Here is a 15018-nt window from a genome sequence, read left to right as displayed (position 1 = left end):
TAGAACATTTCTCGGAGTCAGAAGAAACAGGGTAATTATAACATAAGGTTCAACATCTTTAGATATGTAGGACATTTTCCGTTGCTTAAAACAAATATTCCCTAAGAAAGTATAAAACATTTTTCTGACTTGCAAAGTTTTTGCAGTCTATCATTTAAATTACTTAAATCAAGGGAGCTTTACTGGTCCCCAAAGCTGAGAATATAGCACCCTCCAGGCATATTAGCTTGATCTTCTTGACAGACCAGAAAAGTGTTTGTGTGTGCCAATTAAAACGAAAATGGATCCCTAGTGGCTTGTTCCTCACCCGACTTCTGAAGACTGCTATCATTGTTTGCTAGGATAAGGCTGCTATCCAAAGTAAACAAACTTTTCAAAACTTTCATGACAGATGGGGGTTACAAATGCATTTTAATAAGAGAGTTGCCAAAGCAACTTTTTTTTCTAATCAGCATATATTTACTTAACATCTAGCAACATTGGGAACACAAGGCAGATACTTTCTCACAAAATGTTTTAACAAGTAACATTTTTGGAAAGACAAATTGAAGACCTTTTACTTCTAACTGATATTTTACCCTCAGTTTTATGTTAACTTTGCTCGACATGTTAAGAAAAATGTTAGGAGTTACTCAAACCAGATTGTAATTTGAGACAGACATGCAGCTTGATAGTGTAATTTCTTTGGTGGTCATAAACACCTTTGAGACCAAGTAATTTAACTATTAGTATAACCATGACAACCTCCATATCAAATGTGGAGTGTGATGCAAGATGAAAAAAAAATGTTAATCTGAGGGTTTTTTTCAAAGCATTATTGCTTCAATTTTAGGTCTTGACATCTCACTATGATGTGGCCAAGATATATATATCTCTTATGCTATTAGAATTAAATAAAGATACAACCAAAATTAATAAAAAAAATTTATTTTCACTTCAAATGAATTTGCTATAGTTTGACATAACTTTTAATATCTACTTAATTTAATTTAAATATAATGATTTCATCAAGAAGTCCAAAGTGTCTCCAAATATAGTAGCAATTAAATTCCATTCCTCTTAAATGGGTAATCTGCTTACTTGTAGAATCACTGTAGCCACACGATTTAACATTTTTCAGGGCTCTTTGGATATCTGGCATATTTTATTACACATTTCCTATATACAGTTTCAACTTTATTAAGATGGAATAAACCCTCCTTAGGCTCATCAAAGTTTGATCCTAAGCAAAATGTGAAAGATATTTAGTTCAAACATAGCATTGTTTTAGTTCTTTCTAGAATCTCAAAGAGTTTTTTGGGGGCCCCAATTCTGTTTTAGATATTTTTTTTTTTTTTTTTGGAGCAGGATAGTAGCTGTTTTTGAGGGGAAAAAAAAAAAGAAAGAAAACAACTGAGAAACAGTATTGGTTGATCTTTTAAAATTGTGCTATCTTTAGCATAACAGTAAAGAAACAAGCAACTTTTGTCTAAGATCTATATTCCAAATTTCACAACTGAAACCAGATCTTCATGGTCCTTTTCCCATATGCACAGAGTCCTTGACTGTATACAACGGTTTGCTAAGAACTAGTGAACTAGAAATCAAGATCTTTGTAATCTCTTAATTCTGTCATTTGAAGTGATGCCAATTTGATAGAATGGCATTCTCATTTTCCTCATTTGCTTCATCTTCTTCATTTGCAAAATTACTTTATGATAGTGGAAGAAAACTGCATTTGAAGAATGTTTAATATGTGCTTTGAGATCATTAAAGCTGATATCACTTTGCATACCAAGTGGTAGTATTCATATCCTTAATATACTAAAGTTCTGATAAAGTCAACCTTTAAAGAATAACATATCATGACCAACAGTTTATATATAATTCCATGATACAAATGTGTCTGCAGTAATTACTCCCTCCTCTGAAATCTTGACATGAGCATTGTCTGTGCCACTCACATTGGGACTTAGTATAAGCCATTTTCTATTGTTATTTATCCTTATACTCATATGTCGTATTTATCCAAACAGATTGTGAGCTCTTGAGGGTGAGGGTTGTGTATTCTTAGCTTCTAACAATGCGCCTTGCACTTAATAGATGTTTAATCAGTCCTTATTGATGATTAGGGGGATGTTCGGTGAGAAATACATCCTCTCATTCTCCTGAACTAAGAATTATTTGTGGGGTTTATTCTGCAGTAGGAAAGTTGTTACTATCAAAGAGGGGAACACACGTCACTTGTTAACTCTAGCACCTTTGATAGTCTCCCAACATTCATTTGAGGTCAACTGGAATGGAAGTAGCCGACAATATTTATCCATCAAATATGTTTTACTGATGAGGTATCTATAACGTAAAGTTGTTCATTGATCATTATCACATACATTTGGTTATTATTTATAAAAGACTGAAAAATAACTAAAGTAATATGTCTATAATGTTTCCTCTATGGAGCTGTGAATAGTTTTAATTTGTTTTTTCATTATCTTTAGTTTTTCTAAATTCTCCACAGTAAATTTCATGTCTTACAATCAGGAAAAAAAAAAAAAAAGTGATGTTCTGAAAATTTTTTGTTTCTATTCTGGTAAACCAAAGTATGGAAAATGTTAATAATATAAATACCATCCTACATATTAATTTCTCATTTAAATGAACATCCAACAGGGGAAAGACTAACCGCCAGAATGCATTTTGACAAGAGCAGTACTTAATTGACAATATTGAAAAGGGCAATACTTAAACATAAACCCTACTCATTAAAAGTCCTTTAAGCAGCTTTAAATTAGCATAACTATACTCCATTTGTTAATTAAAGGTTAGAAAACAAATTTCTTCTCTCCTTGTCTCTAATCAGTGGAGTTTGGAGCTGGGATGTACCTGCTTTCATCTTCAGGGGAGCCCTAACAAGGACACAGACTAAGTTATGTCCCTAGCCCAGGGAAACTAGCAGAATTAACACCGGAGTCTTGAGGAATATGTCTGTTCTGCGTGTTGCCCAGTGGATATGCTTATATAATTTCTTAGGCATACACTTATTACCAGCAAGAATTCAGATGGTCATTATTTAGTGAGAAAAAGTTTCAGGCAAATTTCCTGACAGGTATTTAAATATATGTATTCTTGACAACACCAGAAAATTTCATTGAGACGGCTTTGGTGCCAGGATATATCCCTTCAAAATACAACTTAGTGGAGATAAGGGACTTCAAGAGGCATTTTTCTAAAGTAGGCTTTGAAGCAAAGTGGAGACCAACAGCTCTTGCCTAAACCCATCTTTTCTGTAAGTTCTTCCTCCATCTACCTTATTCCAGCATCTGTCACTTAGACAAAGCATGATACAGAAAGAATACATTAGCCTGGCTGAATATCAAATCTTTTATGTCTGTTATCAGTTCTCTATCACTCTATAGTGTCATCAGGAGATGTTCAATCAAACGGTTTAGTCAAAGCTAACATTTACTGATATCTTTTTTTCTAAGAGTGTTGAAAATTTGATTGTTCAAAGTGTAAGTATGATTCAGCAAACCATTTATCAGAAAACCTAAAGAGGTAAGGTTAAAAAAGTGGATTGAGAAACCTGAATTAAATGTGTTTTACCAGCCAAAGACTTTGAAACTGCTTTCCTGTGAGTGATTGGAATGGAGCAGAACAAAGTCAATTACTGACTGTAATTAAGAAGTGGATGCATTTAAACTGTAGAGAGCAGTAGCAGACTTCTCCAGACTGCCTAGTAACTTGAAAGATTAGTGGGAAGACCAAGGAAAGGATGTAAACTGTATCTTTCTGATAGTATGTTTTGAATGAACTGCATTCACATACTTCTCTGATCCAGCTTCTCAAAATGAATTCATAAGTCACTGATTATGTACAATTAATACAGTAACATATTTGGACAAATAAACTTTTAAAGTACATTTTGCTCTTGGTTGTGTTAGCAGTAAAGATCCCCTTTGCATTGCGTAGCATGCACCAAAAATGCAAATGCACTGCTGAAGTACTTAGATGTTATCACTGTTTGAATTTACTAGACTGAAAACTGAACCATATTGGCTCTTTCCTAAACCCTCAGAATATGTTTGTTTCTGGTACTTTGAAAATGTTCCTTTTCATAATTTTAGTAATGGTTTATTTATAATGGCAGAGAAATAGATTGTACACTGCATTTGGGCTAATTGATTTTTCTTTGTGTATGTTAACAAATTGTAACGTTATATAATACATTTTTAATCAAACTATTTACCTTTAGATTAGGATGAAGGTAGAGGTCAAGGACATTACTAGTTTTCTTGTGTTAGTTAGAAGTGACCTTATATTTTTAGATTACTATTTCTGTGGCAACACTTTATAAAGTAAATATTTGGAACTTTATGTAAGTAAAGAACATTGTAAGGGTGTTCAGATAATTAAGCAAACATCAGCTTAACTGTCTTTTACTAGATACATAAAACAGAGGACTATTTGGAAGCTATTTTGAGCCATCCCGAATCTTACACGCAATTTTACTTAAAAAAAGAGTGATAGGCCCTGGTAATCTGTCAAATGCTAGTGTGGATAATTAAATTCCTCTTATTTTCTAATCTTTCACTTCTCATAATTTGCATGTACTTTGAATAGTTCCTTTTCTTAAATTGTAAAAAGTTGGAATCCAGCTCACTCAAGAATGGTTGCATTGCAGCACTGAGTAATGTTGCATCTCTAAATAGTTTCTTCTAAAAATCAATGCAAATTAATATATATGTATGTGTGTAATCAAAGATTGCTTTAAAACTCCAGGATTATTGTCATTAAATGTTGCCATAAGAATCACTGAAACCTTCAGAGTGAGCTATTTGGGGTAATAATTGTCACTTTAATGATAGAATTACAGAGACATTTTGTAGCATCATTTGTGATTTTCTGAACTTGTGCCACATATCAGCATTTACCTCCTATTTAGAGGAAGTAAGGCTGAGAAGAGGTGACTTGCTCCTGACTGAGTATTTTGAAATGTCAGTCCTCTAAACCTCTGAAACCTTGCTTGATGTGTGACAGTAGTTGGGAAATGTTCATCTTCCTGTTGAAACAAAAAGTCAAGAATACAAAGGGAAAATCTTCACAGTTCAGATTGATAGCCTAATACGAAGAGCGTGTCCACACCCACTCTAATCAAATTCTTGTCTAAGTAGTCCTTTATGTGTGAAATCAAGAGCATTGCTCTGTTTTCTATAGGGTCACATTCTTCTCTCACAATTCCAGGGAGTAAAAGATTCCCTGCAATGAAAAACGTATAGTAGCATGCTAAATATTGCCAACTACTTAACAGCCCTAAGAGTCTGGAACAGGAATGTTCATTTGATAAGTACTCTCCATGAGAGGTTCAAATATGTAAATGAACTTTTATTCTAATGTACTCCCTTTGTGGGGAAATTGGTCCTTTATTACTTTCCTGTAGATCTTTATGATAGGAAAGTAGAAATAGCCAAATGTTATTCGTTAGAATGACCTTTTAGAAAAGTCTGCATTAGTCTCTTTGGTAAATAATCTGTTTTAGTGCCCTCCATAAAAGGAAATCAAATATAGAGATACTATTAGATTTGAAAGAGACAAACAGGAAAGAGCCAAAAGTGCAGAATGAATTCTGACACACCCGGGTGCATTTTTCTGAGGTTCTGACTTAAGTGGATACTGTCTGCATTATTCTGAACTTCCTGGCTTGCTTTCTCCATGAGTTGGAGTAATTCAGCTTTAGACCTACTCTGAGTTAATTGTTCTAGTATTAAAACAATAATATATTTGTTATGACATGAAAAAATCGTTTATAGAGACCAGTTCAAAATGATCCTAGTCTCCCCGTTCCCAGAAAGACAATTACTGGAATACAAGAAAATATCTGAGTGTATTAAAGTGTGTTTTTTTAAAAAGTATATATTTTTTAATGTAAGAGATTATTTTATTTTATATGGTTTGCTTACCTCTCGATTATTATTTTTTTTTAGATCACAACAGTATCAGGAAATGAGTTCCTTCTGCAGTCAGATATTGACTTCATCATATTGGATTGGTTCAACGCTATCAAAAATGCAATTGACAGATTGGTATGTATTTGTTTTGGCTGTTACCTTTATTAATTAGAATGTAGTCATTTAAATCTATTGCTTAGGCATAAGCACACATGCATTTAAGTAGATCCTATGAACTGAGAGTAAGTTATTTTAAGTTTAAATAGTCCACGAAAACCATTTTCAATAGAGAGGATTTGTGGAACTAAATGTCATTTGATTTCCTCTTTCAAAAACACAGTGCATTCATTTTTTTTCTGAAATAACACAGACATTCGTTCACTGAAGGCTGTAAAAAGCACACAAGAACTTAATAACTACTGAATTTTCACATTTTCAGTTTATGCAATCTATAATACATATTCTTGAAAATAAATATCAGTGTATTTCAGCCCATACTCACTGTTATAATGCCAGTAAACAATAATCCTTTGTATTGATTTTCATTGTTCTTCCAGCTAAGCTAGATTGTTCTTCTCATGAAAATTACATATCTAGAACTTCATGAAATTACCCTAAATTCATACATTTAGAGTATGTTCTTAAAAGAGTCAAATTATTTAAAACTGCTCATTTTATACTGTTTCTCGACCAAACATCTTATTTTAGGACACTATATTTGCAAAATCTTGAGAAGAAAATATTCTTGAGAGCTTTTAATAAGGTATACAAAAGCTGCAACATTTTTGTGTAATTTTATTGCGATTTAATCACACACTTCCGTTATACTACTTTGGGATCAAAACTTTAAAACATAAAATAACAAATTGACTTTTCCCCATCATCAATATAGTTCCCTTATCCAGGCACACATGAGTGTTCATGCACACACAGACACACAGACACACACACACACACACACACACACACACACACAGATTGCTGTTATCATTAAGAGTGGACTCTGGAGTCAAACTTCCTGGGTTTGAAAGTTTGAATCCAGGTTCTATCATTTCCTAGCTGTGTGGCCTTAGGCAAATTACTTATCTCTTTTGGCTTCAGTCTCCTTGTCTGGAAAATAAGGATAATAATAATAATACCTACTTCATAGGATTACTGTGATGATTGAGTTAATGCATGGAGTGCTTGGGGTATACACAGCATTTAGTAAGTTATATATATATGTGTGTGTGTGTGTGTGTGTGTGTATATATATATATATATATATATCATTATTAAATTTGAAAATTGAGCTTAGCTTAGGGGCCCTATTCCAAAATAATTATCTTATTTCAAACTTCTCTTTAATCTAACAGCAAAATAGATCACAGAACTATTCAATGCATTTTTTCTTCCTTGTAAAATTATCCCATCTAATTGTCACTTCCAGCCAAAGGATCCAAGTAGTCCTTCAAGAAACCTGGAATTATTTAAAATTCAGAGATCCTCCAGTACTGAACTACTAAGTCGCTATGATAGTGATATAAAAGAACAGAAACCAGAGAACAGGAAATCTTTAAGTAAGTATTTTTTTTTGACTTGCTCATTTTAACTCTGTTTAAATGCAGTGCTTATGAAATATAAATGCATTGAAATGAGATTTGAGCCAAACTCATACTACTCATGGAAGATTCGTAGCCATTTTCTGGCCAGGGATTCATGCACTGGAGGGCAGTCTGGGCGCTTTGCATGCGTCATTGTTGGTAATGCCTTTTGAAAAAATAATTGTTCCAAGGTCATGGTCTCTGCTTACAGCAAACCTCTGAATCTCTGAGTAATAACCATGGCGTTCAGATTGGTGATTGATTTTGAGAGTGGGAAATGTCAAGTGTCTCCAAACCTTGGTAGGCTATTTGATTTCCATACATTAAAAGATATATGAGTGACCAGCATGGTTGGCTCAACATAAACCAACAGACTATGCAACTTTCTACACTTTTAGACCACCAGAAAGATTTAGAAATGTGGAATGTGGATTAGATGTCCTCCAAGGTCACATCTATTTCTAATATTCTAAAAGAAATGAATTTGAAATGAAAAGGACCAGTCTGTCCACTTAATATAGTGACCTTGAGCATATCTCTTAACCTTTTTCACCCTGATTATTCCTCAATAAAGGGGGTTATGAAAAAGTGTCGTGCATATCTCACAGAGTTGACATGAGTCTCAACTTCCTGAAAGAACAAGTAGATATCTCTGGAATTAGAGAAAAACAATTTCCCAAAGTCTTGTAAATTATAATACCTTTTTTGCATCATCTGTCTACCTGCACTGAATCTTCTGAATCACCATTTTTTCTGTAATTTCCCTCTGACCAAAGATCAGTGTAGTTATATCCTAGCTTTTTGAACTTAAGGAGAACTCAATAAGTAGAGAAAGGCTGATTATGGAATATCTCCTTATCTACATATGTATATGAGTAAATATGCCAGATGACCATATGTGTATATACACATATTTGTGTGCATTAGAGAATATTATACATATGTATACATAAATATACATGTACATTCACCCACATGACAAGAAAGAGGGAAACTCTTTATATGTGATACTATATCTTCCAAATCTAAATTATTAGGAACCCAAATCTAGAAACAGCATGACAACTTTGAGTAGGAGCACCCTTTCAAAACTGTCATTATTCAAAGAACCATACCATAATTTCAGCAACTGTTAGGTACATATTTAGTTAGCCAGTTGCGTTAAGTTAGAGCTTAAAATTATCCATGTTAATGTCTTGGACTGTATGGTGCTTTCCAAATTATGTGTGGAAAATAAACAATGCCATTTTAAAAAGTTTTCCATATGATGGTACAGTTTGAAGTTATCTCATTTGAAGATTTCTCTTTAATTCCTGGTCATTGTCCCTCTTGACTTCGTATGGGATCAGACATAAGATTTTAGAATTAGAATTCCGCTGTGAGTACATAATTCATGTTAACTACATAAGCATTTGTAGTGGATATAAAAGGATGCATGAGGCAATGAGCAGGAGCTCTGGAATCTCAGATATCATTGCTGGTTTGGAGGAGACCTTGGCACATTTCTGAAGCCTAAAGCTCAGGAGAAAATAAAGGTTTATCAAAGTGTGTGTGAGAAACATTGAGGTAAATGGATTTTTTATTCAGCAATAGTCACTTGAAATGTTTTCAGACCATACTGGGGAAAAAAATTCCTACAGGTAGAATACCAGCCGCTTCTCTTTAGAATTTATTTTTAACTGGGAAAGGCAATTATTTGTCTATTTTGGGCTTAAATTCGATCCTGTCTAAAGACAAGGAAAGAGACATATGATTCATTCTATTCATTTCAAAATGTATTTAACTGTATAAAGACCTCATGTTCACCTTTTTCTTTGCAGTTAAAAAGTAATGATAGCTAGCAAATACTGAATACTTACTATTCAGGCATTGTTCTAAGTGCTTGTCTTATGTTGATTTTCTTAATCCTCCTACTAACCCAATGACATAGGTACCATTACTAACCCTATTTTATAGATGAGGAAACTGAGGCACAGAAAATTAAAGCAACTTGTACAAAAACAAGTTATGGAGACAAGTTTCAAACCCAAGCAAACCGATATTAGAGTCTGTGCTTTTAACCATCACACATAGTGAAGTGAACAAATAAAAGGTAAACTTAGTTTATTTCAACCTTGGACTTGGATGGAAATATTACATTAAAGATGAGATCCATATAAATCAATAAACTTAAATAGGGACCCAAAAACATATTAACAAAAGAATTAAAACCAGATGTTGCCTTTGGACTTTGATTTCACTGTTAAACTAAAAGGGTCATTTAATCTTTACTGCTAGCCCTAATTTTAGAAAATGCTTCTTTTCTGTATTTTGGTGGATATTTATAGTTGTAAGCCTTTTTTAGGACTAGTGTATTTTTTGCAACGTAGGATACAGTTAATATCCGTCTAATACTTTGAATGAAGTTCAGTCGGTACTTACATATTCATTTTCATTTGAAAGGCATAATTATTGACCCACCCACACAATATCAAATCAGCTATGCATTTAAAATAGTGATTGGCATATTTTATATTTGATGCTTTTTGAAATACTTTTTCAAGTAGGAAATAGGCTCTGTGAAACCCCTCTGATCTCAGTCCCAGATTTGAACACCCAAACTTAGGTTTTTAAAGCATGCATTCGGTTTTATGTCACCCTCTTGAGATTAAATAATTATGTGGAGTTAGAGAGTCACAGTATCTCCTTCCTTATTAGCAGTCTAAGAACAAACTTTATTGTCAGTTTGCTGCCTTTGGCTTCCTGTGCCCTTGATGTTCCCACGAGTTTTGTCGCCAAGATTGTAGACAGATAAAGCCAGAATTACTTTTTTTAAAGGCATGTGAACATCATTAGCAGCTAACAGGTGGTCATTTCATTGTCCAGTTTCTCTGTATAACATGGGAAAAAAAATATGTACTTTCAGTGAGTGAATCAGAAAGTTAAGTGCTTAAATATACTTTCCTTTTAAAAATATGATTCTAACCTGCCAACACTATTAAGTACTAATCAGATATTTTAAGATATCAGTTGAGTCTAACAGACAAGAAGCCAGAAAATTCAATGTAAGGGCCAAATCACTGTGGGAAATTTAGGACACCAGCATGGGATGAGAGTGGGAGAGCAGCTCTCCAGGGAGGGCTGTTATGGAAAGTGGAGAGTCAGTCAAAGAAAATGCTAACATATTTTTCCGAGGAAAGAGAAGTGTCTTCCACTGATGGTAAAGAGGAAAAGCTCAAATATAAATCCAAGAAACCTTGGAGAGCTTTCTCAGCTTTTCTGAGCTTTACTTTCTAGATCTATAAAAATGGATCTAATACTGTCCTTGCAGGATCAAGTGAGAATGTGAAATTAGATATGTAAATACTTAGCTCACAGCAGGCACTCAATAAGTAGGAGCTCTTATTATTACCCTCTATGTCCCCAAGCAGATGGCACCAAACTAGGGCACGAGCCAAGGGTGGTGTCTGATAGAAGACTGGAGCAAGGCATATATACTTGACATCCTCTCTCTGAGTGTAGAGAAAATAGGGGAAAGGAGCCAGAACTGGGTATGGGAGTTATGGCTGCAAAAATCTAAATATGAGCAGCTGGTCTTTCCCCTGGCGACTCCCTAGGTGAAAATGGCAGCCAGGGCATACTTGGGAGCAGCACACCAGGAGCTAGCACAAGGGAGCCAAGAAATACTCTTGATTCTTTTATGCCCAGAAGAGCAGTTCATTAAGAAATTCCAGTTGATGGAAAGGATTCAGCATCTAGCCATTTCACCAGTGCTTTAGCCATACCCCTAGTTTATTCCCTCATTCATGTATTTATTATTTTTCATTAATAGATATATCTGAAGGCACACCACTAAAATTCTTGGCTCCACACATCTGTACTTTAAACTTTTAAAAATTATTTTTGTATTTAGATTATACTTTAGGAGTAGTATATCTCATGCTGATCAATTGCTAAGCTGTAAAATCCATGTATGGAAATCTTGAATAAGTTTATACAAAATTGATACCTAGCATTATAAATAAGCACCCCAAAATGAACATAAGTTAGAAGAATAAAATCAAAAGTAATAGAACTGAAAGGAAATGGGTTTCCTGTTAACTGTCTTTTGATGAAAGCGTCATAAAAACCAAATGTGTTCTGGGTGAAATCCTAAAAGTATTTTAGATATGGATTTCCTAATTCCACAGCTCCTTAGTGATGTATGTAACAATGTATGTATGTACAAGAATGTATGTATAAGGCTACAGGAATAAAGATAAGAATGGAAAAATTGGATTGAGATATTTATACAGTGCAGGAAATGAAAATGCTTGTGAAACTTTAGTGATATTTTTGTTTAAAAATTTGCCTGCAAAGTAATAATGGTCATGCCAAGTGAAAACAAGTGTGATAGAGAAAACAGTTAATTTTTGTGCTAATCTAAATAATTATAATACTGGCCATCCACAACTGTAGGTAGACTAAGTTCTCAAAATCCAATTGTAAACTGGTTGCTTAGACCTCAACACGTTTTCGTAAGGAAACCATGTACTAGCCACAAAAGCACACGTGAATCTTATGCAATCATTTTGAATGTTGTTTCTAGGGAACAGTTCATTCTGAGTTTGTTGCACCTCTGTCCTAGGAGCTCTGCCTTTCCATTAGCATTGCTTTCCATCTGGTTTCCCTTTTTCTCCTCCCCCCACCCTTGCACCAACTCCACCAATGCAATCAGGATTCTCAGAATGGCTTTGGCCAGGAGATTCCTGGACCCTGAAAATCCCCAGTGATGGCAAGGAGGGAATGCGAGGCCACCAAGCCAGAAGAAATAGTCAGAAAAGGAGAGCATGAAGGACTGGAGAGGAAGTTTCTGCAGCAAGGACAGATGTTCTTTGTAAGACATGTATGTAGTGAGAGATTGGTCTGGCATTGTCCCAAATGTTAACATTCGTTGAATCTAGGTGGTATCTATAGGAGTGATCATGATGCTGTTGTTTTCTGTATGTTTGAAAGTTTCACAATTAAAAACTGGAGTACACACACACACACACACACACACACACACACGATTAGGCATTACTCATGTTCACAATTCAATAACAGAATATATACATTTTCTAATTGTAATTTGAAAATTTTAAAAGAAAAGTCAAATTTTCTGAGTATGAGTTACATTAAGACCTCTTTAAATATAAAACATTGACAAATCATTGTTTTCCTACTTTTTCTCCAAAAGCCAATATATTTTTTCTCGTGACTGTTGTGACCTTTCTGGTAACTATATAATTAAGAAAATTTATTAAAATGTTTATTATTATCCAAAATGGAAAAGTCATACTAGTTTCCTGGATAAATATGTAATTAGCAATTGTTCAAAACATATTGTGAGGCCTGTTCTGGAGAGTCATATAAATACATATGTTAAAGTTTCTTCTTATTAAGAATTTTGTATAAAACAGCCTAATCTTGCCAATGCATGAAAATAGTAAGATGAATAAGCCATCTGCCAAGAAAATGAAAACAATATTAAAATTGCACAAAGAAATTATATCTAGCTCTGAAGAAACAGAAAAGCTCTTACCTGGACACACACACAAAAAATCATAATAGTTGTGTAGAATATTATGGGTAAACGTTTTGTCAGAAAGATCCAGATTCAGATAAGGTGGTCAATTATCTGATTCTTTTTTTTCCCACTAAAATCAATATTGGTACCCTGGTACCAGTTTCATTCAATATCCACCTGAGAAAAATAAACTATTGAACTAAAGTGTGAAAATAAAAATAAACTTGTTTTACTATAGTTATGTTGACTTAAAAAAAACCGCACAATGTGAGAGTTTTATTTGGGGCAAAATGAGGACTGCAGCCCGGGAGACAGCATCCCAGAGAGCTCTGAGCAACTGCTCCACAGAGGCAGGGGGCAAGGTCAGTATATATGTGATTTTGGTGAAGGGGAATACATGCAATCAAGCACATATTTTTTACAGAAGGTTTCTGCTAGTCTCGTGCAGGTTACTGCTAGTCATAAGGAGCAGAGGTCACCATGAAGGATTTTAGCACTTTTCCAGATATGAAGAGATACAAGAATTGGGCTCATAAAATTGGCTCCTGAAAATATCTAACTATCTGAAGACCTGTTCTGCCAGTTTTTCCCAGAGCACAGAGTGCCTCATTTTTGCTCTCCACCTGAACTCCTTTCAGGGGGTGTTGAAAGTCAGCAGCTGCAGCAGCACATGATTTAATCCTTGTAGAGGTAGATGGCAAGTGCCAATAGAAAATGCCAGTTCGTAGTTGACAGTTAAGACAGACAATATCTAAGGAATGGTGAGTGTCAGCTCTCTTCTTGATTGTTTCCCACAGGTTAAGGGAGTTCTTTATTTCAAAATATTCCAGTTTGGTGAAGAAAAAAATGAAAAGTTTTAAAAGAAAATTTACATTGCCAAAGCTGGAAGATTTAAACATTATGAGAAAAACAAACAAACAAACAAACAAACAGTAAAGATTAGATGCACACTTGATAATCAGACATCTGAATTACTTTGTCAAAACAGTATTATTCACGAAGGTTCCAGGGCTTCACCGAGGCACTGTGTGACCACAGCAATTGTTCTGACATGTGTTTCCAAGACAGTTAGCAGCAATTCAGCTTTCCTGGGACCCATAGATTACAGTCTCTTCAAAACATTCAGTTCTCCGTGAATCATTGGATAAGAGGACTTAGTTATAAGCTGAGCAAAGGATGTCCTGATTAATCTCTTCCTTCCCATCTAAGGGGTTGATCTCGCTCTCTGACCTGTCGGTGTCCATTGTCATGTATCTTGTAGCATCAGCTACTCTGAAAGTCTATCTAACCCTATCAGCACTCAAGCACTAGATCACCCCATCTCCTCTTGACCCTGGCAGTAACTCCCTGACCATATTTCCCCTTAGATGAACTGCATTTAATCAATTTCTGATTTCATTAGGTCAGATGGCATCTTTCTTTCAATAATAAGCCAGATCCAGAGGGCTGTTTGCTGTAACTCTCCAGCAATATTTCCTTAGCATTAATACACTACTGTGATTGTAAACAATAGAAAACAATGTCCTTTGATCTCCTCTGAAAGTTTCTCCTCTCTTTATTCCATGACCCTAGAATGGGCATATATTAATATTTTCTTGTAAAGTTAGGTATATGATATTTGTTCACCGGTGTCTTATCAAGTTTAAAGTATCTTAGCTAAACATGATATTTAACGCATTCTTACAGTGAATCCCTGTGCAGAAAAAAACATTCTTTTGAATGCAAATGATCAACTCTTTCTGTATACAGAATTTATTTGGTATACTCCTTTTTGTTTCTGGAGTGTAGGAATAATGCTACTTTTCTTCAAAATCCTAAAAAAAAAATAATTTGATTTTTAATGCATTTATTTGGGTGTCCCAGATAGGCCCAAAAGTATGCTTAGGGAAAACATTCAACTGTAAACATGTATAATCAATGAGATTTTCTTGGAAAATAAGTTTATTTCTCGTTACTCATAGTAAAGCCCACATCCATGTAAGGA

The 15018-nt window shown here is 34.4% G+C and overlaps 1 protein-coding gene across 1 annotated transcript in view; it reads left to right on the top strand.

Annotated features, from left to right (window-relative positions):
- ARHGAP15 (Rho GTPase activating protein 15) overlaps window positions 1-15018 on the top strand; it is a 584102-nt gene that overhangs the window by 276562 nt on the left and 292522 nt on the right. Inside the window, exons 6-7 of the mRNA XM_068543993.1 lie at window positions 5961-6059; window positions 7354-7483. Of these exons, the coding sequence (XP_068400094.1) occupies window positions 5961-6059; window positions 7354-7483 (229 nt within the window). The remainder of the gene's footprint in view (window positions 1-5960; window positions 6060-7353; window positions 7484-15018) is intronic.

This window comes from Eschrichtius robustus, chromosome 5, assembly GCF_028021215.1.
Source record: "Eschrichtius robustus isolate mEscRob2 chromosome 5, mEscRob2.pri, whole genome shotgun sequence".
NCBI lineage: Eukaryota > Metazoa > Chordata > Mammalia > Artiodactyla > Eschrichtiidae > Eschrichtius > Eschrichtius robustus.
Note: the sequence above shows the minus strand (reverse complement) of the source record. Positions and strands in the feature narration are given on the sequence as shown.